The 25,502-nt window shown below is 35.9% G+C and overlaps 1 protein-coding gene across 5 annotated transcripts in view; it reads left to right on the top strand.

Annotated features, from left to right (window-relative positions):
• Nucleotides 1-16,521, top strand: part of LOC142335396 (uncharacterized) — a 36,500-nt gene extending 19,979 nt beyond the window's left edge. For all 5 annotated transcript variants that reach the window (XM_075383864.1, XM_075383863.1, XM_075383861.1 and 2 more), the window contains one exon: nucleotides 16,222-16,521. In XM_075383864.1, coding sequence (XP_075239979.1) covers nucleotides 16,222-16,486 — 265 coding nt within the window. In that variant the 3' untranslated portion in view covers nucleotides 16,487-16,521. The remainder of the gene's footprint in view (nucleotides 1-16,221) is intronic.
• The last annotated feature ends 8,981 nt before the right edge of the window (nucleotides 16,522-25,502 follow it).

Here is a 25,502-nt window from a genome sequence, read left to right as displayed (position 1 = left end):
TGTTGCTCCTGTAGGAGCAGTTCTTGAGATGGACTGATCCGCCCTACTGTAGCAGTCGGAAAGCTTGTGTTGCTGCCGATGAAGAGAGGCAGTTCTCCTGTCTTCAAATCTCGAGTGATAGGTGCCTGTGGGCAGTGATGCTTGTGTGGGCATCACAGGTGGAAGCTAGGTGAGGGGTCGTCAACAGGGATGAAGTGCACGTATCCTTCCAGAGTAGGTCCAGTTCAGGACAACCGTCTCTGGTGTAGAGCAGCCCGAAGTTCAGTTGCAACCTCGTCGGCCCAAAAGGAGCTGTGTTGAGGTTGTTGCGATGGCTTTAGCAACAATTTTTGAAGCGATAATGGTGGCGGTGGCACCGGTTGTTGCCCCTGTAGGAGCAGTTCTTGAGATGGACTGATCCGCCCTACTGTAGCAGTCGGAGAGCTTGTGTTGCTGCCGAAGAAGAGAGGCAGTTCTCCTGAAGATGAGGAGGATGTGATGGGTGAAGGCAGTGGGTTAACCCGCGAGTATGTAGCCGCATCCACAGACTGTGGCTGGGGAGAAGCTTGAGCTATCGTGAAGAGGGCTGGTGTATGCATTTCGCAAACGGGCTCTCGTAATGGAGGAGGCAGTACCAATGGTGTTAATAGCATGGGGAGAATGGCGTTGACGTCAAGCATGATGAGGTCATACTCCGTCGGCTCAACATTCGGAGAGTTGGAACTGACAACTGTGGTGTCGCTGAAGTGTTATATACCAGTACCAGGTAAAGATAGAATACGTTCTTCCAGGGTTTCCTGGTATTCAGGATTATCCTTAAAAAACCTTAGAGAGTGAAATTGCTCGTGAGCGTTTACGTTTGATAGGATTAAAGGTGTGTAAACGTAGTAATGTAAAATCAGGTTCGGGATGTGATTCCACTGGTAATTCAAAGTATGCATAAATTGATGTGAGGAGAGTTGAAGCCCTATTTTCATTATTGTTATTGTGTACAGGAGGAACAAATTTTAAAGGAATTTTCAAATTTAACACCAAAAACCATGATATCATGATCTTAGCTAATGTGCTATTAGGTCGTAAAAACGATTCAACACTGTGTGCGTTAAAGTTGCCTCGAAATAGGCAAAATAGATTTTGTCAGAAATTGAATACTGTCCATTTTATGGCTAGTTCTTCTAATACGTACCATGGGCATCCAAAGACTCCAATTGGGGATTCCATTAAATAGTTGCCATTGCTAAGGTCACGTCAATCAAGGCGGTGAAGTGTAAGTTCTTTACCGTTAAAAAACAGTTTGTAAAAAAAACTTTGTAATTTGGCTTTGTAATTGCTAAAATTTTGCTTGTAATTAAGCTTGTTTTACTAAATCTGCAAAGTTAACGGCTTGTGAAATTTCAAATTTCCCAACTGCGTCATATACTGTTTGGTTCAATTCCATTTTATCTATAGAGTTGGTCTAATCTCTGGCTGTAAATGCCAAGTTGTTATGCACTGAAATTGGCGTGGTTGAAGCGCTGTTCAAACTCATCGGACGTGAATGTTTTTACATGGTTTCGCGCTTTAATTGGGTAAGGCGTTAAGCGATGTGACTCATTGCCATCCGAATCTAATGCATTTGCTGATCAAAGTTGTCAGCTTTACATCGTGCTTTAACAGACCAACGAAAAATTTAACGTGTTATTTAAGATACATATTGGAGTTTATTCTGATAATATGTAGGTATATGTAAAGAACATTGATTTTCTAGTACATAAAGAGGCGAAGATACAGTTTTGCATTGGAAAAAGGCGATTACGGTAGAGCTTGTCAGAGTGGCAAATGTGTTTCTTTGACCTATGATAACGTGTCCGAAGAGAAGATTTTTTTGTGTTAAAAGAATAAAGGCGGTTTGTTTAAAGCTTTTTATATATTGAAAGGCTCGTGTGTTTCATTTCTAATGAACACGACTAATCACATAATCAAGTTGAGGATCACATTGTACATTTGGATGTACTTCGCCAAACCAGTTTTTTTTTGCAAAAAAGTTGTTTTTCCTATTTTCTATATACCTGTGATTCTTGTGGTATAACATACCCAGTTCGAAGGTTTGCTTTAGTATAATGTGTGACTGAAGTTGCATTGTTAGGATCAGGCGTGTGAGCATATTTAAATTCCTCATAGATTTTGTCTGTGACGAAGTTAAAATCTTCCTTGTACTGAATGACAACATCTTGATATTGTGTGGCGTAATAAGGGCGATCCTCATTACATTCGTATATAGGTGTAGTAGGTACTTCAAAGCAAGAGAGTGCGTTTTCATCATAGAGATGACCTTAAAAGCAATTTGTTTACATATGTGCATTATGTTGATGTCACTAGTTGGTTTCGTTGTTTGTAAGTGTTTCTAGGAAATGTTTTCGAAATTTTACCGTTCAGGCGTTTGATCTACCAACGTCGGAAACTTAAACGTGATTATTAGTTTTCAAATGACTGTTGCTTTAATAGAGTTATCTGGGGGACAGTGCCCCATTTAGACTTTACATTTTATACGTGTTTTACCATAGCAGCCACTTTCTGACTTTACGTCAAATGTGAGTGCAATGTTTGTTCATTGTAGTGACCATGCTAGTGTGTGTGGATGTGTGACACCTATGGATATGTAAGTATATATCGAAATTCATATTTGTACTAAATTACAACCACCCTCTATTTTAATAGTTATATCATACATCTTATAGTATGAAGTTTCGAACTATAGGCCAGTTACTCTATTAAACATTGTCGCAAAATTATTTGAAAAATTTATCTTTGCACCACTCTACACTGCGTTTGCTGATCGAATAAGCAATTTCCAATTTGGTTTTAGGCCAAGACGTTCTGTTGTACTACAATTACTATACAGTTTGTCTCATATTTACTCACACTTGAACTCGAGAGATTCTGTTAATTTATTTATTTTGTTTGATTTCTCCAAAGCGTTTGACAAAATAAAACATAGTAACCTGATGAAAAAGTTACTTCAAATTCCCATCTCCAAGGCTTTATTCGAACTGATACAAGACTATTTATTAGGAAGAACACAGAAAGTGCGAATAGGTGACCAGCTATCAAATGAGCGAACTGTAACATCTGGAGTACCACAGGGATCGGTATTGGGACCATTATTCTTCCTGATATACATAAACGATCTCCCCAATGCTGTTTTCTCATCGTTAGCCTTACTATTTGCTGATGATTTAAAACTTCTTTACAATGGGAGACCTGAACAAGAATCCTTAGAAAAACTGCAAACGGATTTACAAGCCCTTCACAACTGGAGTGTGCAAAACCATCTACTATTTAACTTGAAAAAATGTTCCATTAGCGAATTTCAGTACGGTAGAAATAAGAACACCCTAGAAGATTTTTGTTTTATTATGAATGGAAGAAATTTAAACCACAAAAGCCTTGTTCGTGACGTTGGCCTGTTCATGGATGAATCACTAAACTGGAACGAGCATGTGAAAGTAAGAGTTGGAATGGCCAGAAAATCGTTCTTTCGGTTGAGAAGAAGTACGTCCCCGATCATTTGCACCAAGAGTAAAGTCGACCTATACCGATCAATAATATCAATGTCGATGCTATCTGCATCCGAATGCTGGGAACTAAGAAAAACGAATTTCGAAATAATTGAAAAATTCAATAAAAAGGTTCTCAAGTGGATTTGCGGAAATTTTGACTACAAGGATGCTTTGATCAAATCAAATTTATTACCACCACTCTACATTAAAGTGCTTAAAGACCTTCTACTTTTCAGTAACATCTTGGAAGGAAGGTACAATGTCGACTTTTCGAAAGAATTCAACATCACCAACAGCGGTAGAAGGAGACGTGTTGTGCTTCCAGACACTAGATTTGAAATACAGAGGCAAAATTTTTGGTATAGGACTGGATTCAGAATAAACGTCGTGCAAAGAGCTCTTGATTTCTTTAACCCGGAGAATCTGAAGAACAAACTTATTGAATACATGTGGAGTTATTTTAATAGACATTGGACTGAAAACAATCCCTGTACTTGGATTTTTATTTGTTTATGTACAAACTGTCGTGCCAATCCTAGATTGTAAACGCGGGGTGTGATTCCCCAGTGGCATATCCACGAATTCATAATAATAATAATAATAATAATAATATAACAAAGGATATGATGACTTTTTTTTATTCACATAAATCTATTCCGGCTAGTCTACTAAATTATTCATACATTTTTCACGCTGTTCATATTATACTAATCATATTCTCACTTAATCTTCTGAGTTCAAGTTGCATTTGTAAACGCTCTCCTTTTCCACTAACTAGATTTAGCTTGCATTTCCCTAGCGATTCCATTACGAAAATTTAGTAAAGTTCATTCTAAATTGGATTTGCCCCGCGATTCCACCACATAATATAAGTAAAGCATTCGCAACACGAAAACAATTCGAAAAGTTAAGCTCTAAGCTATAACATGGCGCAGTCAGCTCAAAAATACAGCAGCAAATCTCAACTCGGAATTCAACCCTTTTGGGAGAAAGCAACTCTAGAGAACCCTCTTCGACGGGAAAACTGGAGAACACAACTCAAGTTAGAAACTCTTGCTCGCGAAGGGATAGTGGTGGATCTTCTCCTCGCCGACCCTCCAGAGCATGTCATTCTACTTCCTGGACCCGCTTATGAGGACGCTGTTGACAATCCTACAGCACAATCGGAACGAGATAGACGCACTCAAAATGAACAAGCAAAGACGGCATGGAAGAACCACTGCCAACGCCTTGAAACCGTAGGTATATTTTGTGGAGACAAACCCTGGAAAGTCTTTGATCTGAAAACATCATCTTTGATGTACTTATGTCTTGGAACAGAAGGACGACGAATCTTGAATTCAAAAAATTCTGCTGTCAATTTAGAAGAAATTTCAACTAAAAATCTCTGGGATCTCTTAAACAAAACTTTCATCCGAATTCACAATATAACATTCGATCGATATCTCTTCTTAAATCAAAAACAACAAAATAGTGGTCCAATTGAAAAATTCCACGGTCATCTCAAAGAACTTTCTGAAAGCTTCGACCTGGGAGAAAAGGGAGACACTATCACTAGAGATGTCTTTATTGCAGAATGAAACACTCAATAAGAGCTCCGAAAAGAGACAGTGGAACCCGACAAAATTTTACAATTGCAAAAAACATTGAAATGGGCAACCTTAATTAACTTAAAATGGACGCTAGCAACTCCGAACTCAATTCCACAGTCAATCAAGTACAGCGGATGAGCAACGCAAATTCTACTCCCTACTCAAACATGAACTCTACTGCCCGGAAAAAGCCTATAACATGTCAAATGCCGTGCACATGGGAATAAATAAAAAAATTGCAATAATTGGGGTGTCGAAAACCCTTTTGCGAAGGTTTGTCGAAAACCTAAGGATCCTAACTCTTAACCAAAACCTAAACCTCGTGTCAATAACGTTGAAAAGGAAGAGAATCAAAACGACGATGTTAACCAGATTTTGTCGGATTATGACCCCGACTTAGAATCTAACTACTCATCGGATGAAGACAATTGTGTTGCATCAGTATCTTCATTGGATCCTACAGCTTCTATAGAATCGATGAATCTTCCTGTGGCATTTGGTAATACAGAGGCAAATACTCTAGTGGATTCAGGAAGCGTCCGCACAATAAAAAACGAGACTCTGGCAAATTCTATCATTTCCTAAGACAAAAATTCAAAATGGATACGCGAGGCGGCCACCAAAAAATTGAAGACTTTCTCCACCGAATTTTTTCGAACGCTTGGCATACTTCAAACTTCAATTCGAAGTAACAATTGGTACGCGAATCCAATTGAAATTCAAGTAGTGACAGATGGTCACCGTTCTCTACTTGGCAGAGATTTGTTCCCTGCTCTCGGACTTTCTATTCAACAATCTAATAATCCAAGGACAGTAAATGAGGTAGAACATTAAAATTGTCTAATCAAGAAAGAGATTGCAAATGATTTTCCTGACTTAATCTCCAGAATTGGTAAGTCAAAGTTACATACAGTTCGTTCAAAATTCCATAAGAATTATACGCCAACACACAAAAAAAGAACGCCGTGTTCGGATAAATCTGTTAGACAAAGTATCTATTGAATTATACAAATTATTAGATCAAGGCCATATCGAAAAAATAAAAGAATGTTCAAATCAAAATTTCATTTCTTCAATCGTCATCACTGTTAAGAAAGACAAATCTGTTAACCTAGCTCTTGATTCAAAAGTCTTGAAAAAAGCCATTCACAAAAAAGTATCAAATAACGAATATTGATAGCCTTATCGATTCCATTTCACAACACATAAAAGATTCCAATTTAGGCGGCAATGTTTATTTTTCAACAATCGACTTACAATATGCTTATAGCCAGTTAAAACTACATCCGGACACTGCTCGTCACCTTAATTTTAATATTGTTTGTGGCGAATCTACTAGTACGTGTCGGTTTAAAACCGGTTTTTACGGTCTTACAGACATGCCGGCAGAATTCCAGAAAGCCATGGTTTACACATTGGTTGGTTTAACCAATACGTACTGCTTTTTTTACGATATCATCGTAGTCAGTAAAAGTAGCAAGGAATCGCAACAACCCTTTTGCGAAGGTTTGTCGAAAACCTAAGGATCCTAACTCTTAACCAAAACCTAAACCTCGTGTCAATAACGTTGAAAAGGAATAGAATCAAAACGACGATGTTAAACAGATTTCGTCGGATTATGAGCCCGACTTAGAATCCAACTACTCATCGGATGAAGACAATTGTGTTGCATCAGTATCTTCAGTGGATCCTACAGCTTCTATAGAATCGATTAGTCTTCCTGTGGCATTTGGTAAAACAGAGCCAAATACTCTAGTGGATTCAGGAAGCGTCCGCACAATAATAAACGAGACTCTGGCAAATTCTATCATTTCCCAAGACAAAAATTCAAAATGGATACGCGAGGCGGCTACCAAAAAATTGAAGACTTTCTCCAAAGAACTTTTTCGAACGCTTGGCATACTTCAAACTTCAATTCGAAGTAACAATTGGTACGCGAATCCAATGGAAATTCAAGTAGTGACAGATGGTCACCGTTCTCTACATGGCAGAGATTTGTTCCCTGCTCTCGGACTTTCTATTCAACAATCTAATAATCCAAGGACAGTAAATCAGGTAGAACATGAAAATTGTCTAATCAAGAAACAGATTGCAAATGATTTTCCTGACTTAACCTCCAGAATTGGTAAGTCAAAAATACACACAGTTCGTTCCAAATTCCATAAGAATTATACGCCAACACACAAAAAAGAACGCCGTGTTCCGATAAATCTGTTAGACAAAGTATCTATTGAATTATACAAATTATTAGATCAAGGCCATATCGAAAAAATAAAAGAATGTTCAAATCAAAATTTCATTTCTTCAATCGTCATCACTGTTAAGAAAGACAAATCTGTCAACCTAGCTCTTGATTCAAAAGTCTTGAATAAAGCCATTCACAAAAAAGTATCAAATAACGAATATTGATAGCCTTATCGATTCCATTTCACAACACATAAAAGATTCCAATTTAGGTGGCAATATTTATTTTTCAACAATCGACTTACAATATGCTTATAGCCAGTTAAAACTACATCCGGACACTGCTCGTCACCTTAATTTTAATATTGTTTGTGGCGAATCTACTAGTACGTGTCGTTTTAAAACCAGTTTTTACGGTCTTACAGACATGCCGGCAGAATTCCAAAAAGCCATGGTTTACACATTGGTTGGTTTAACTAATACGTACTGCTTTCTTTACGATATCATTGTAGTCAGTAAAAGTAGCAAGGAATCGCACATCAAATACGTCTACAATTGTTTACAGAAACTTGATGCGGATAATCTTCGAATAAATTTAAGCAAATGTCATTTTGCAAAACATCAATTACACTGGCTTGGTTTTACAATCTCTCAAAGTGGCATTAAACCTATAGAATCAAAGACAGAAGCTATTTCACAATTCAAGGCTCCAAAAACACTGAAACAATTAGGATCCTTTTTAGGCAGTGTTCATCATCTAAGTAAATTCATTCCCAACCTGGCAAAGATCTGTCATCATCTTCGACCTCTTTTAAAGAAAAATGAAACATTTTTCTGGACTGAAAATCATCAAACTCATTTTGAACATAATAAATCTACAATTGCAAATGCTACTGAAAACACTCATTTTAATCCGACACTGGAAACGCAAGTTTAATGCGATGCATCTAGACAAGGTTTAGGCGCAGCAATGGAACAGCGAGATTGTGAAGGGTAGAAAACCGTTGCTTTTGCATTTCTTTTTCTTAATAGTAATGAAGAACGGTACAGTATTAATGAACAAGAATTACTTGGTGTGGTTGGATCCATTGAAAAATTTAGAAAATTTTTTTGGGAGAAATTCTTTTCAGAAAAATTCTTTAGAAAAATTCTTTTTGGGAAAAATTCTTTTTGGTCGACTAACATTGATCGTTTGTTACCCTTTGATTTTATCATAGAACATATCCCTTGCACCCGTATGTGCTTAGTTTATTATATTTCGCGCCAACCAAATCAAAAAGCAAAGAGCATTAGTCAAAATGATGAGGAATTCATGGTAGCTACAATTTCCCGCATTCGCGACGCAGTTACCACTTTATTTAGCAACTCATCAAACATTCCATTTCAAAAGCATCAGAATAATTCTAAACGCAAATAACTTGTAAACAGGACGCGAGTCCACTCTCACAATTTCACCAAACACGACGCGCATATTCAAAATTCCCCAAATAATTCATTCACGACTAAATCCAGACTAAATATTTATAATTCAAATATCATTTCAAGCTGCAATCGTCACGCAAATCACTTGCTCAAAATTAATACTGCATCCCCTCCGCAAATCCAGATCACAAAATCCACATTGAATTCGGTAATTAACTCCGATACCAACATCAATCATATCACGATGTCTGCACATAAGTCCCCTCAAAAAACTTCTCCTACATCCCCTCAAACTCCTCGAGTGACATTCCAAACCCATTCAACACCAAAAACGAATACGAGTGTCAACAATACCCAAAATTCTTCATCACCGGAAAACAGGGACATTGAGCTTTCTTGGGAAGAAATCTTCAAAAACAACCTAAGACAGCTCTTCGCGAAGTCCTTTCTCGCTGTCCTTACAAGCAAAGACCCAGTCCTCAAAGAAATCCGAGACTCTGTGTTACAAGATAATGAGGCCAGATGTAAGGAAGTCTGCCCTTACATTCATTCTTTCTGGAAGGACCTCCACGTGAAATACGGTTGCCTCAGTATTGACGAACGCGTCGCGATTCCCAACTAAATTAAAGACGCCGTACTTGAATCGCTACACATGACAGATCCCGGTAGTTGGGGGATGATCTCGCTCTCCCAATATGCATGGTGGCCATACATGCATAGAGAAATTCTGGCCACATTTGAGTGTGTTCGATTTACAGAAATTGGTAAAAATCTCAAACCTGTTATTCCTAAATCAAAATGGCCTTCGCATAAAGCATGTTAAGAACCTAATGAAGAAATTCAAATTTACTTTGGGGGTCCAATATGGAATGAAAAAAACCAAAAAATTTATTTTCTTACTTGTATTGACCGTTATTCAAAATATACTACAGCTGAAATTTTCGAAAAAGCTAATGGTACCAATGTAGTTAAATTTTTACGAGAATATGTATATAATCATGGAGTTCCATGAACAATACGCTTAGATCAAGCAACTTGTCTAGTAAGAAAACAAGTCACAAAATACTGCAATGAAAATAATATTAACATTCTTGACGCTCTTTTGGGCGATCACAGAGCAATTGTATTAGTGGAGCGAATGATACAAACAATAAAAAAGACGGTTATCTTGTATGCAAGTTGAACACAAAGAAAAGTTTTCTACTTCCTCTCCGTTTAAATCGATTATTTCAGATCTACGTTTACCAAAACATAAAACTACAAAAGTATTTCCATTTGAAGCTCACTTTGGTCGTTCTGCGAAAACTCTTTTGAAGAAAATCAGTACAGCTCCTTCAAGTCTAAATTTAACTTATGAAAAATTTATTAACTTCTATATAGATGCTGACACCGTTCCTGCTGAAGATTTACTTGACGATGCCGGGTGGGTCAATCCAGACAGAAGTGATCTGGAAATTGAGAAGACAATATGCCAGGCCCAAAAATATGAAGGTCGCCAATATCGCGCTTCCACTGACAAGGAATCCTGCTTCATAATTCAACCAAAGTTGACAAATCCCATTCCCAGGACATAAGCATCTCTAAATATGAAACTCGCCCGAAAACTCCAACACAAGAAACGGGCAAAGAAACAACTTGCCAAATTATATGAACTCCTCAAAACTGGTGCATATTTCACTAAATCTTCACCCACAACAACAATAATAAACGAACTTGGTCGATCACCTGTTAAAGTTAGAGATAGTGACATTGCAAAATTCGGAACCAAAGCAGAACGGGCAACAACTTTGTAGACCTACGCAGAACGTCGGCCAGCACCCAAAGACCCAAACCACTGAAACCAAAATTCCGAAACACAGCAATTGTCTTAAAAAACATAAGCGGGGAGAGACAAAATTCGCCATAGACACAACACCAGTTGTTTCTTCCGTAAAATGTAATCTAACACGAGCTCTAATGTTTAGGAAACTTTCGAAACAACAACAAAACGCCGCCGAACCACTTCTTCATTAAATGGACCCAGTGATCAAGCACCACAGAAACAGTCTGCCCCTTGAACAGTACCCGCTCAGCAGACACAAGGCACAGGTCGAAAACGTAAACGAACACAATTCTACGGTTTCTCGGAAGCGGACATTTCACCAACAAGTTCGCTAGCATCCTCCAGCTCTTCAAGACCTAAGAAAAGAAAGGCCATAAAGACAGTACCCAAAACTTTTGACAACCGGAGAATCAGTGGCCGAATTAATCCAAAGTGCAGAACACGATCGCATCCCATCTCCACCACGAGCAGATATACAAATCGGACATGTGTTACCTTCTGATCCTCGAAATCGCTATCAAGATTATGAACAGGAAAGAGAAATGTCAGTATGGTATGAAGTCCTCAAACCTGGTGCACAAGTCACTAAATCCTCGCCCACAAGAACAATAATAAACGAATCTGGTCGATCACCTGTTAAAGTTAGAGATAGTGACATTGCGAAGTTCGGAACCAAAGCAGAACGGGCAACAACTTTGTGCACCTACGCACAACGTCCGCTAGCACCCAAAGAACAAACCACTGAAACCAAAATAGCAAAACACAGCAATGGTCTTAAAAAACATAAGCGGGGAGAGACCAAAATTTGCCATAGACACAACACCAGTGGTTTCTTCCGTAAATTGTAATGTAACACGAGCTCTAATGTTTAGGAAACTTTCCAAACCACAACAAAAAACCCGCCGAACCACATCTTCCTTAAATGGACCCAGTGAACAAGCACCACAGAAACAGTCTGCCCCTTGAACAGTACCCGCTCAGCAGACACAAGGCACAGGTCGAAAACGTAAACGAACACAATTCTACGGTTTCTCGGAAGCGGACATTTCACCAACAAGTTCGCTAGCATCCTCCAGCTTTTCAAGACCAAAGAAAAGAAAGGCCATAAAGACAGTACCCAAAACTTTTGACAACTGGAGAATCAGTGGTCGAATTAATCCAAAGTGCAGAACACGATCGCATCCCATCTCCACCACGAGCAGATATACAAATCGGACATGTGTTACCTTCTGATCCTCGAAATCGCTATCAAGATTATGAACAGGAAAGAGAAATGTCAGTATGGTATGAAGTCCTCAAACCTGGTGCATAAGTCACTAAATCCTCGCCCACAACAACAATAATAAACGAATTTGGTCAATCACCTGTTAAAGTTAGAGATAGTGACATTGCGAAGTTCGGAACCAAAGCAGAACGGGCAACAACTTTGTGCACCTACGCACAACGTCCGCTAGCACCCAAAGAACAAACCACTGAAACCAAAATAGCAAAAGACAGCAATGGTCTTAAAAAACATCAGCGGGGAGAGACCAAAATTTGCTATAGACACAACACCAGTGGTTTCTTCCGTAAATTGTAATGTAACACGAGCTCTAATGTTTAGGAAACTTTCCAAACCACAACAAAACGCCGCCGAAACACTTCTTCATTAAATGGACCCAGTGAACAAGCACCACAGAAACAGTCTGCCCCTTGAACAGTACACGCTCAGCAGACACATAGCACAGGTCGAAAACGTAAACGAACACAATTCTACGGTTTCTCGGAAGCGGACATTTCACCAACAAGTTCGCTAGCATCCTCCAGCTTTTCAAGACCAAAGAAAAGAAAGGCCATAAAGACAGTACCCAAAACATTTGACAACTGGAGAATCAGTGGTCGAATTAATCCAAAGTGCAGAACACAATCGCATCCCATCTCCACCACGAGCAGATATACAAATCGGACATGTGTTAACTTCTGATCCTGGAAATCGCTATCAAGATTACGTACAGGAAAGAGAAATGCCAGAATGGTATGAAGTCCTCAAACCTGGTGCATACGTCACTAAACCTTCACCCACAACATCAATAATAAAAGAACCTGGTCGATCACCTGTTAAAGTAAGAGATAGTGACATTGCGAAATTCGGAACCAAAGCAGAACGGGCAACAACTTTGTGCAACTACGCACGTCCGCCAGGACCCAAAGAACAAACCACTGAAACCAAAATTGCGAAAAGCAGCAATGGTCTTAAAAAACATAAGCGGGGAGAGACCAAAATTCGCCATAGACACAACACCAGAGGTTTCTTCCGTAAATTGTAATGTAACACGAGCTCTAATGTTTAGGAAACTTACCAAACCACAACAAAAACGCCGCCGAACCACATCTTCCTTAAATGGACCCAGTGAACAAGCACCACAGAAACAGTCTGCCCCTTGAACAGTACCCGCTCAGCAGACACAAGGCACAGGTCGAAAACGTAAACGAACACAATTCTACGGTTTCTCGGAAGCGGACATTTCACCAACAAGTTCGCTAGCATCCTCCAGCTCTTCAAGACCAAAGAAAAAAAAGGCCATAAAGACAGTACCCAAAACTTTTGACAACCGGAGAATCAGTGGTCGAATTAATCCAAAGTGCAGAACACGGTCGCATCCCATCTCCACCACGAGCAGATATACAAATCGGACATGTGTTACCTTCTGATCCTCGAAATGGCTATCAATATTATGAACAGGAAAGAGAAATGTCAGTATGGTTTGAAGTTCTCAAACCTCGTTTATACGTCACTAAATCTTCACCCACACCAACAATAATAAACGAACCTGGTCGATCACCTGTTAAAGTTAGAGCTAGTGACATTGCGAAATTCGGAACCAAAGCAGAACGGGCAACAACTTTGTGCACCTACGCACAACGTCCGCCAGCATCCAAAGAACAAACCACTGAAACCAAAATTGCGAAACACAGCAATGGTCTTAAAAAACATAAGCGGGGAGAGACCAAAATTTGCCATAGACACAACACCAGTGGTTTCTTCCGTAAATTGTAATGTAATACGAGCTCTAATGTTTAGGAAACTTTCCAAACCACAACAAAAAACCCGCCGAACCACATCTTCCTTAAATGGACCCAGTGAACAAGCACCACAGAAACAGTCTGCCCCTTGAACAGTACCCGCTCAGCAGACACAAGGCACAGGTCGAAAACGTAAACGAACACAATTCTACGGTTTCTCGGAAGCGGACATTTCACCAACAAGTTCGCTAGCATCCTCCAGCTTTTCAAGACCAAAGAAAAGAAAGGCCATAAAGACAGTACCCAAAACTTTTGACAACCGGAGAATCAGTGGTCGAATTAATCCAAAGTGCAGAACACCATCGCATCCCATCTCCACCAAGAGCAGATATACAAATCGGAAGTGTGTCACCTTCTGATCCTCGAAATCGCTATCAAGATTATGAACAGGAAAGAGAAATATCAGTATGGTATGCTGAAAATGAATTATAATGGTTGAAAACTATTTAAACTTCGCAAACTCACTTTAATTGTTGATTTCAATTTGTTCATGAATTCGCCCCCCGAATACATTTCTTTCTTGATTTTTATTATTTAGTTGTTGTGTTCGCCTTTCAATTCCACTTTCATTTTATTAGTACGCATATCTGACGCCTTAGAGTTTTAAATTGAACAATATGCATTCGCGCTGCAATTCCATAAGATTATGTAATTTCATTTATTCATTTCATCAATTGCGCTGCTTTTCCATTTCACAGTATTTGTATATACATTATTTTAATCTAATTTCACTTCTTTAGCTCATGTCACTAAATTTGCATCAATACACACCTTTATCTTATTTCTGTTGTTCTTTTAAAAATGGTAAATACATTTTAATTTTTCCTATCATTGTGGAAATGTGATACTTATGGATATGTAACTATATATCAAAATTCATATTTGTACTAAATTACAAATACCGTCTATTTTAATAGTTATATCATACATCTTATACAAAGAATATGATGACTTTTTATTATTCACATATATATATATATATATATATATATATATATATATATACATATATATATATATATATATATATATATATATATATATATATCTATTCCCGCTAGTCTACTAAATTATTTCATATATTGTTCACGCTGTTCATATTATACTATCATAATCTCACTCAATCTTCTGAATTCAAGTTGCATTTGTAAACGCTCTTCTATTCCACTAAATAGATTTAGCTTGGATTCGCCTAGCGATTCCATTACGAAATTTTAGTAAAGTTCATTCTAAATTGGATTCGCCCCGCGATTCCACTACATAATATAAGTAAAGCATTCGCATCACAAATACAATTCAAATAGCTAAACTCAAAGCTATAACAGGATAACATGGTATTAGTGTTTTGGTTTAGTCCTGGCAAGTTAGCTTTAAGAAAATCAGTGGCGTTGGGAATCTAATCATGGTCCGTTGGATTATATACAATATTTCCGTGTTGAAAAGCAAAAAGTCGATAGCGGTCTAGTTAAAAACGGCCTTCTTTGGCTTCAATATTAGCTTGCCAGCGTGGGTTGTTAAAAAAATCAAGTTGTATCAACTGGGGGTGATAGTTGTGTTCGTTTATGAGACCAAGGCGTGCAAGTTCTCCCCGAGCTTGAATTTCTGTAGGAAAGAAAGGTCTTTTCATATTGTTAAAAAAGGACTTTGCATAAAGAGTTAGGTCTACATATTTCTGCTCGCGAAGTAGGCTTACCTTTATCTGTCAGACTAAACGACTCTGTAAAACACACAAGATAAGCTTCAAGTATAACGGTGGCTATAAAGAGTCTCACTGGAGTCAGAGCAATACACATCGTGCGACTACTCTAATAGACTGACTACAATTAGTGAAGTTAGCGCTAGCGCTATATAAAAGAGAATATTGTCTTCTCAGTCTCTAATTGGCTGGAGTTGTACATCCAGTATTTCTACTGCTAATCTACACGATCATCGATGCACTCCAAATTCTGAAAAACTTGTCAAATCCCGTTTAGTTCTTCAATATGAAACAAGAAAGAATTAGCAGAGACGTCTACACCTTTCTGCCATTGTAACATTTAATGGAATTCAAAACTGCAAAAAAAAACTCATTTTCTTTAACGGAATGAGCAATCAAGTTGAGAAATAATGCAGATTTTGCCATGTAAATTTACATTTATCGGATCATAATTTGATCAGTTTAATTTGGCCACCCGTTCCTTGAAAGGAAGTTGGATTTCCTTCAGTGTATCTGCAAGGAGAGATTAAATTTTTGTCTGATTGAACTTTTTCAGCGTAAATTTTGCCGCAACTCAGGTATATTTGTGGACAAGAGTGACAACAGCTTCAAAATGATTTCCCAATGAAAACTGTCTATCGATGATTCCTTGATATTTTATTTAATTACTGAAAATCCAAATTCGAAGCAAACTTTAGGCAACATCTTATCGGTAAATTCAATAGGTCTTCTTAATCCTCAATGAAATGACTAGATTTTCTTTCATGCCTAATTGACACGTTATTGACAGCTATAGGGGAAATCAGTTATCAAATCGAGTTAATTTAAACAAACGTTTTATTCATAATGAACGTTTTGTGCTATGTTCTGAAACATTTGTGAAATATACCTCAGAACCTTATTTTGTAGTGCCCAGTTGTTTAGCATCGATATAAATGTATTGGAGATAGATGACAAGAATGAGAGGTCTGGTTCTATGGTCCATCAAGTGCCTTTACCAATTGATGACGACGACAGTTTCATGCCACCTTCGAGCAGAGATTCACGCGGCCAACTGATTACGTTCGAGACACATTACGATCCCAGAAACAAAGCCGACTCTGACCCGAATGTAAATTTTTGGCAGCTAAGAGAGCAAGATGCTATGAAACCTCCGGCCAAGAGTAACGCAAGACGGCTCAATAAATAATCAAGTCAATAAATAAATTACGCGTTCAAGTCAAAATTGTTACTATTTTGTTTTTATTCTTCAGTTCCCTTGGTTTTTAAACATCGACTTGGCTAAAATATAGCACTCAGTTTAAGTGCACACCGACAGATTAGTTAGATAACCAATGGATAATTTAATTGTTAAAAGTAGTGTTAAGGAAATGAGCAATTTTGAGGAGTCATTTGTTGATGAAATTTGCACTGTTATCTTAAACTAAATGTAGACTTGTTCTTCACTTTACCATTTTAATTTTCAAACAGTGGGAAAATATTAACAACGTTATCACCAATTTTGGGCGTTTTCGAAGTAATTAACCGACAAAATTGAAAAACTTATCGATAATCGATCGCGAACAAATTTGTAACAAAAGATTGGTAACTTTTTATTCGGGCACTTTATACGAGTGATATTGTTTACATAGATAACAGAGTCTATTGTTTACATAGACACATTACTTCTACCTTACAAAAACGAGCGGATGTGACTCCTGTGCCAAACCAGAACCTAATGGGAAAAATTAACAAAAAACAGCTGCAATAAAAAAACAATCAGCATAACCATAACTCAATTAAATATTTTGTTCATAAAATAAAAATATACACCAACCCAAAAATTGGCAGATTCCATCATGAAGCCTCTTGACGTTGATCGTTAAACAATTACGTTGACGTTTACAACTAAACTGGTTTTTAAGGAGGTATCGGGGTATAAACAATTTAATTATTGTGCCATGAAATTGATCCTTCATGTTCATTGTCCCAACGTCACTCAGTGGGGTGGAAACTAACTGAACTGGGTTTTCTTGTTCATTCAATTTGGCCGATTGGTGATTCATTGGGTAAGTAACAAGGAGGCTCGTTCATGTGCGTTTGCACATGATGTTCCGACCCGCGCTCATCTACATTTTTGACTTAACTGTCTTTTGACTTACATTTTTAACAAAGAGATAATCAGAAAAAGATGTTTGAGTTTTACAAAAATCGTTACACAACCTAGATGATAATTGAATTAAATAATGCCAGGCCTCATCACAACAAGATCTGCCATTACAAAGTCTACGAGATAAAAACAACACCAACAATAAGCAACAAAAACAAAATTTCATGACAAAAACTCAATATCTTAATTTAAAGGCACTTAGTAACAACGTAAAATTACAATCAGACAAAATACTAACTACAAAAATTTATTTTTCCTAACTACACATCAGACGGAAATAATGACAATAGGTAACAAATCGAAAAAAAACAGAAGAAATAGTCAGGCGAAACGCAAAAAACAATCAAAATTTTTTAAACCAAATAATTTCAAAAGTCTTAAAAATAGTTAGCTTTTAACAAAATAAATCTTTATGAATTTACTAAAAAGTCACAATGAAACCAATAGCACCTGTCTGTGGTTAGACTAAGCCATAGAAACGGACTAAAGATGCAGAAAAAACTCAAAAAAATACGAGCAAAAAATTACAAATATTGCGAAAACACAAATTAGGGAAGCCATTAAAATCATTAGCTATTATCTAAATATAATGTTTTTTTATTTCAATTTCTATTAATACTAATTCAGCTAACGTTATTGGACGATTGATTGTTTTAGGCGAAATACACCACTCATATAAGTTATTCTTAAAACGCATTTTGTCCTACAAGCAAAACTTGAGTTATGTCATAATATCAAAAAACATGTCCATTTTGAAAAAACAAGATGTATAGAGCCTCTCAATTATGAGAATAAGTTACAAGTTGACGACGATAACATCATTGCTTCAATCCTCATATACAAGCTAATGGGACCGGTCAGTTTTTTTATTGCTTCCTAAAGAATAAAAAAAAGCAAAAAACAGCAAATTCAAAAAAAGTGAGCGAGAAAAATGTCGAAGTCATTAAAAATGATTTTTTCGGTAGGAACTTTTCTACCTTCAAATCATTTTCTAACAGCATTGGGATTCTTTTGGATGAATTTGATTCCAAAAGATCACCAAACATGGACAAATACATTAAAACCACGAATTGTTTGGGAAAACGCGTAGTATTAACGCTATTAAATTCAATAGCTTTTATCGGATGCTAATAAATTTGCTAAGTTATTCCTCGTTGAGACTACAAGGAGGTTTGTCATTAATAAGTCATCAATAAGAAATTACAATAAGTCATAGATAATGAAAACAACAAAAAATATATTAAAGTCCTAAAATTAAGATGGAAAGTGCGAGAACAAAGTGTCGAAACCATTTAAAGCATAAGTTTTTCCCTATTAACTTTATATATGATCCGTTGAATGTCATCTCTAAAACAAGGCAACTATCAATATAAGGATAATGTGTTTAGATTTCAAAGAGAAAAAAATTACAAATATCCAAAAAGTTAAAAAGAAATCTCGTGCATCGAAGTCATAACACCAATGGCTGGAAGATAAAGCCGCTGAGTAGATTGATTTTGGTTGCCTAAGCAAAAAGTTTTTGAAAGATTATTTTGAAACTCTTAACAGCCATGAAGTTCAATAGCTTTCAACAGAAGTTACTAAATACGCTCAAGTGGAGCGTATGCCTCGATTTGAGAATAGTGATATTTGTCATGCACATGTAATCAAAAAGACGTCACAATAAGTCTTATAACCATGGAAACAACAACAAATTCAGGCAAAATCAAACATTCATTAGAAAAGTGCGAAAAGAAAATGTGGAATCCATTTAAACTGAAAGCTGTTCTCTGAAAACCCTATCGTTAATCAAGTGAACGTCTTCTCTAAGCCAATGGGAGATATCATTATCAGGATATGTTGATAATGTTTCAAGAGGAACCATTAATAGGAAAATATCCAAAAAATTTTTTTTATATTTTTTGAAAACTTGTCGCATTGAAGTCGTAAAAGAAATAGTTAGAACATAAAACCGTTAACCAGATAAGTTTTTTTGCTGTAAAAAGGATGGAGGCGAGTCGTTGTCTACTGAGACCGACTTACAATTCACGAAAATAAGTTTAGGATCAGTTAAAGTTAAAAAAATTTCTCAAAAAATTCTATTAAACACTTAACAGCCATTAGCTGTCCCTTGAAAGCTCTAGATAGATTCAAATAACGTTCATTACGAAATCTATTGCACTTTTAATCAACACGACAAGTGCATAGGACTCACAAATTTCTTAAAACCTCACCAAGAAAATCAAAATTTCATTTACGAAAACTCAGAGTCGAGGCAAAAAAAACACAAGCATTTACTTGAAAACAAATTTTTGTTCATTGGGCTTCATTTGACTGTAAATCAGGTTTGTCATTAACGGAGCCGAGATATGAAAAGTGAATAGTTGCTGGATGACCCAAGAAAACAAAAAAATGAAAAGTTTTCTAAAAAAACAGCTCTGAAATAGAATTCAAATATTTTTTGATAGTAAGCTTCCCTATGAGACTAGAACTATTCTTATTATCAACTTTCATCTATTGAGAACTCCAAATGGTTTCATTCATTTTGTGGCCTGAAATAAATTTTGAATTAATATTTTAATAAAAAAATATCCTAATTTGAAGAAAAATTATTCTAAAACTGAACAAACATGCCAATTACCTTGTGTTCACACCTTCTTCAATCCTCGATAACTCCTCGGAAAATACAAAATTAGAAAAAAACTCTTTCTTGCTTCAAATTCTACGCTGGATTAGCTGTTTAATGATACCACTCACATTTCTCTACGATGAATATATCGCTCGGCCAAAATTGTCTGAACAAAAAGAAACGATTTGAGTATATAGTTCCTTCCCCCACAAGAGGGGTCGAAACAACAAGGAGGCTCTGAAAAGTGGGTTCTCACATGATGATCCAACCCCGCTGATCCACATTTTTTGCTTAATTGGCTAGCAAATGACGAAGAGATAAAAAAAACATTCAAAAGCATAATTATCGTTCAATAGACCACTAATGGAACACAATAATGCCACGCTAGAGGGCCGATGAAACTTGTTGTTAGTAGGACTATTAGAAATAACAATAATAAAAATCAATTAACAAAAAATAATTATGACCAAAAACTCGATTTCTATTTTAAAAGCTATAACACATCAATTGAAGTTAGAAAATTTTCAAAAAGTCTCACATACTGATCAAAAATATTTAATCTATGAATAAAGAAATTGCTTCCAAATAAAATCAATTACAAAGCTAAATAATGTCAGATTAGTGACGCTATGAGACTTTCTATTATTGAGACTACGAGAAAAGACAAAAAAAATCAATTGGCAACAACAAACGTTTACATCCAAAACCCTATTTTAAAAAAAAACCATGAAGAAGTCAAAATAGCATCAATTAAAATCAAACAAATTAGTTTGCACTACACCAGAAAAAACACATGGGAGGAGTCATTGATGAGTCTCAGTAAAACGCTTACAAAAACGATAAAAAAGGAGTTAAAAAGTGCGTTTTTTATTTTGTAAACAAATGGTTTCAAATAATGAGATTGACACTTTGAATCAAATTATACTGATTCGTACTTCAGTATGAAGATATTGAGGCCTGTCATTAGCCGTAATATGTTGTACGTCCACAAAAGCACGCAAAATACGAGAAACACAAAAACTCAGTTTTGTAAGAACACTTAATTTATTGCGCGTTCTTTTAGCAACAATAACGATATGTGTGACCTCTGAAAAAAAAGACTAGTTAACAAGATTAAAAAACAAGATTCAAAGATATTTTTGTTGTCTTTCAAAAACACTTAATTTCAAATGCATAAAAACAGTAGCTATCAAATGAAATCGTTAAAAAGGTTCTTTTATTTCTCAAAAACCAGAGATCTGTCATTATTTATTATATGCATGACGCATACAAAAAGCTACAACGATAGACAAAAAGAACGATAGAGGCAAAAATCAAAAAAAGAATGTTTTGTTTTTGAAAAAAAACTGGTATCGGAGCCGTTAGATCATAAAGCAATGCACCTCGATATGCTCAATTGTGCCCTTTTGCCACAACAATTTTTCGATATGCAACGTGTAATTAATGAGGCCAAGTAACAAGTAGGCCAAAAAGAACGAATTTAAAACTCTACATACTTTTAAAACGTTTGAATCTGAAGTTATGAAAAACTTTAGCAGCCAACCGAAATCTGCAAAAAATTTCATTTGTGCACCCATAAAAAGCCGTTAGGACCTGCAAAAATTAAGAAACTGACATACCACTGCAAAAAGGGCAAAAAAAGAGAAAGATAAAAATCAACTTTTCGCCAAAAACCGATATCGAAGCCGTGTAAGCAATAAGCATGCAATTAAGACATTCGATGTGTTAAACTGTGCCTTTTGCAAAACACCAATAATTTGACATTCGGCCTGTTTTTAAAGAGACTAGGTAGCCAGCAGACAAAATTACAGAAAAATGCAAATGTACAAAATACGTCGACACTTTTTTCAAAAATATTTGACTTTAGTGCCATAAACAACTCTAGCTATCAATTAAAACCAGTAATTAAAATCTGTAAATTGCATACAATTTTAAAATTACATATAAAGACAACCACAAAAAACTTCATTAAATTCTGCAGAAAGACAGTGTTGAAGCAACCAAAACCATAATCTAGTAATTGAAATTTTGATTCGTTCAAATGTGTTCCTTTTTAAACGCCAGTAATGTCATATCTGACCTGTCAATAATGACAGAAGACCAAAAAAGGAACCTCAAAATGTCCAAAAGTCAATTTATTTTGTGAAATTCGAAGCAGAATAAACATTACTTAAAACGTAATACGCAAAACATGTTCAACTTGAATCCATTAGAAAGACAATGCAAATTGTCTTTCTTGACCTTAACCTGAAAGTTGTTAAAAAACAATTCGTACCTTAGATGTAGGTATTTTAGAAGTCAAAACGACCAAGCTTTCGACTAAAAAACTAGATAGCTCTAGCCGAATGTCCTTAGGAAGACAAATGGACCTGCCAATAGCACATTTTGATTTGACTTCTTCTTTTCTGAAATCAAAGTATAAAAAATCAAAATACTGCGAGACTTTTTTAGAACAAACATCAACCAATCACAATCCTAAGTTTTTTGGGCTTTCAAAAAAACGATTAAATCAAAACTAGCCATGCTATTGCAGTTCGTTCATTAGTAACACGTATATATTCCCAATTTTATGGACATGGATAATTTGACTAAAAACAGTGAAAATGTCAAAAATGATGTATTTTGCATAATTATTGAGTCAAATTACCAACAAAACGGCAAAATGTTAATTAAGGCTCTTTTTCAAAGAACACACAAGTGAAATTTGTCAACTTTGGAGATAACGAAATATATGTCTGTGGTTTTTAGGTGAATTAAATCGGCAAATTTGTCTATAAAGCCTCATTCGTTTCATTTTTTATGAAAAATGCCAAAAATTAGATCAAACAGTTCAACAACACTCTGCTATCTTTATAGATAAAACCATCAACACTATCGTTAGCAATTCTAACATGTCTTTCACGCAAAAATTGCAAAAAGTTGCGCAAAAACGGAAATTTTAAATAAAAATAACGAAAATCAGTAAAATAGTCACAGCAATAACTTCGTGTAATGAACGAAATAGAAATCTTTTTAGGTATAAATTTTAGGCTTGACCGGCTTTCTAATGATGCCACTCATTAAACGACCCTTTTCTGGACCAATTTTTGGCTGATTCAGCCAAGAAGCGGATCTTAGAGCGCAGAATCAGGTCATTTCGGCTATTATTGTAAAATTACGTATCAGAAAATGCCTTGGAGAGTTTCCGCCAATTTTTTATCGAAACAAAATGAATATTCGACCGCCTATCGAGTTTGCACAGAATAACTATTGAGTTTTTATAGAATAAACGCTTGCAGTTTATTAGACTGATTTCATTAGTTTGAGTCTATTGTTTTAAATTGTTTACGAATTAGAGATCTCTGTATCAACTTCGGTCAATCATTTCAAAACAGCACTCATTAACCAATATATACATTTTGCTAGCTTAGCTCACTACTTTAATCGACTTCCTTTGTGCTCCTTTTCGTTCATCAATTTATTTTCTGTGCCTAAAAGCACTTAAATTACAAGGTGTGAATAAAAAATGCAACAACCTTTGTTATTAGATGATCGCATTTACTGATTTCGATGATAAAGCTTTGTGAAAGAACAGTTGCTCTAGCAATGAAAAAGATTTAATTGCTGTGGTCTGTACATAAGATATTACGAGGTAACATATTAAAAACGAAAAGAACGGGCAACACTCAAATAACCACTGATTATATTTCAAAACAATTAGTATAAAAACTAAAGAAATATTAAATGAAAGGTGTTTTTGAATTTGTAGTGACAAGGCAAATTTATGAGTTTTGGTGGAAAGAAATTGAAATCAAAGTAAAAGAAAAAATTTAGCTATTAACAGTTACAGTAACTAAGGATGGGTGTTTATGCGTAGGTGTAGGTAGAAGAGAGCCAATGAAAGCCCATATAAAGCCATTGATTAGTCTAAAGCATTAAAAAAACAAAAAAAGAGTTCAGCAGAGCTTAACATTCTTTTTCTTATGTAGAGAAAACCAATTGAACTTATCAAAATGGAAAATATCAACTGAAAACTGCAGATCTCAATAGTGCCACTAAATGTGCGATAAAATAAAGAACACGGGCAATACTTAAACCCTCACCAAAACTTTGAAAATGCTACCATTAGTTAACGTCAGCGCCCACGTACAAGTCCGCAAACTCCCAAGCTTTTGAATGGTATAAAACTTCAATTCTGTCTAGCACTTACGGACAGAAAAACAAACTAGGACAAAAGCTTGCGAAATGCAATACTCTCAAAACAAAAAAATCTGGCATTTTGAACAAACACTGTCTTATTCGCTTATACAAAACTGATGCATACAATTGTAACTTCAAAATTTTTAAACGCCTGTTTTAAGTAGCATTCATGAAATGAGAAAGTGGTGAAAAACAGTAAAACCATTTGAGTGACCATACATTAAAAATTGCATTCTCAAAATTCGTTCAAATAAATTCCTACTCCAATTAAGCAGCTACGTCAAAATAATTGAGGTCCAAAGTTTTTTTTTCGGTCTACATTTGGTCTACTAATGACGAGTTATTTGAAATCATCAATTCCATTTAGATGTCTAACTGACATCAAAAAGTTGAATACAATGAGCAGATCACAAAAAACTGATACAGTACAATCGAACTCATTTTTATATTATAAGAAAAGCAGTGATTAGACAACAAAAGCTTTGGTCTCTCCCCGTATCTGTTAAAAAATATTGTTTACAACTCAAGTGCTTAAAGCTTTGGAAATAATGATATAATATATCTTTGCTTTGAAAAATCAATTTTTGGTCTCCGAAATGGATGAAATTGAGCAAAAAAAGTGACTAATGAACAACATGAACCCCAAAAAGAGCTAAATACCATAAACTAAAACGTGTAGACGACATAAAACGTACTTGTAGGTCAATAGCAGTTATTGGAGTTCATTGTGAATACTTTTGCGGAACTAGCTAATCATGTAATGGCGGAAAACGAAGCAAACTTGACAAACACAGTTAACTTTTTTCAATTTGATCGAAAAATATTTTTTTACAGAACTTAAGTCTTATAAAAACAGGGTTTTTTGAAAAACAGGTTTCAACTGATATTCAAAAACTTATATTTTTGGCCTACCTTAAGCTGTTTTCAAAACTCAGAACCATTTTCGTGATCACAAAAACCTTCTTATTACTTCAATCTAGCTAAAAAACTGCATATTTCTGCAAGATTGAAGAAATTTCTGGTTCTCCATATAATCACGAGCAGATTTTTTTGCAGTCCAGTCCATTTTTTTCTTTTCAATGCTAGATCTGGATGACTATTTCTATGTTTATTTCTGTTTTACATCGTGATCGGAGGAATAAATTGAAAGCTGTAAAAAGCTGGGAGATTATCGGCTTTAAATACTATTAATCGAGATTAAAACAGCACAATATGAAGTCACGCAAGAAACGTCACCTAAAAATGATCAGTATAAACGGGCAGACAAAA

Source organism: Convolutriloba macropyga, chromosome 2, assembly GCF_964194025.1.
Source record: "Convolutriloba macropyga chromosome 2, txConMacr16.3, whole genome shotgun sequence".
In the NCBI taxonomy this organism is placed as follows: domain Eukaryota; kingdom Metazoa; phylum Xenacoelomorpha; order Acoela; family Convolutidae; genus Convolutriloba; species Convolutriloba macropyga.
The sequence above is the reverse complement of the archived record's forward strand: the minus strand, read 5'-3'. Positions and strand labels throughout refer to the sequence as shown.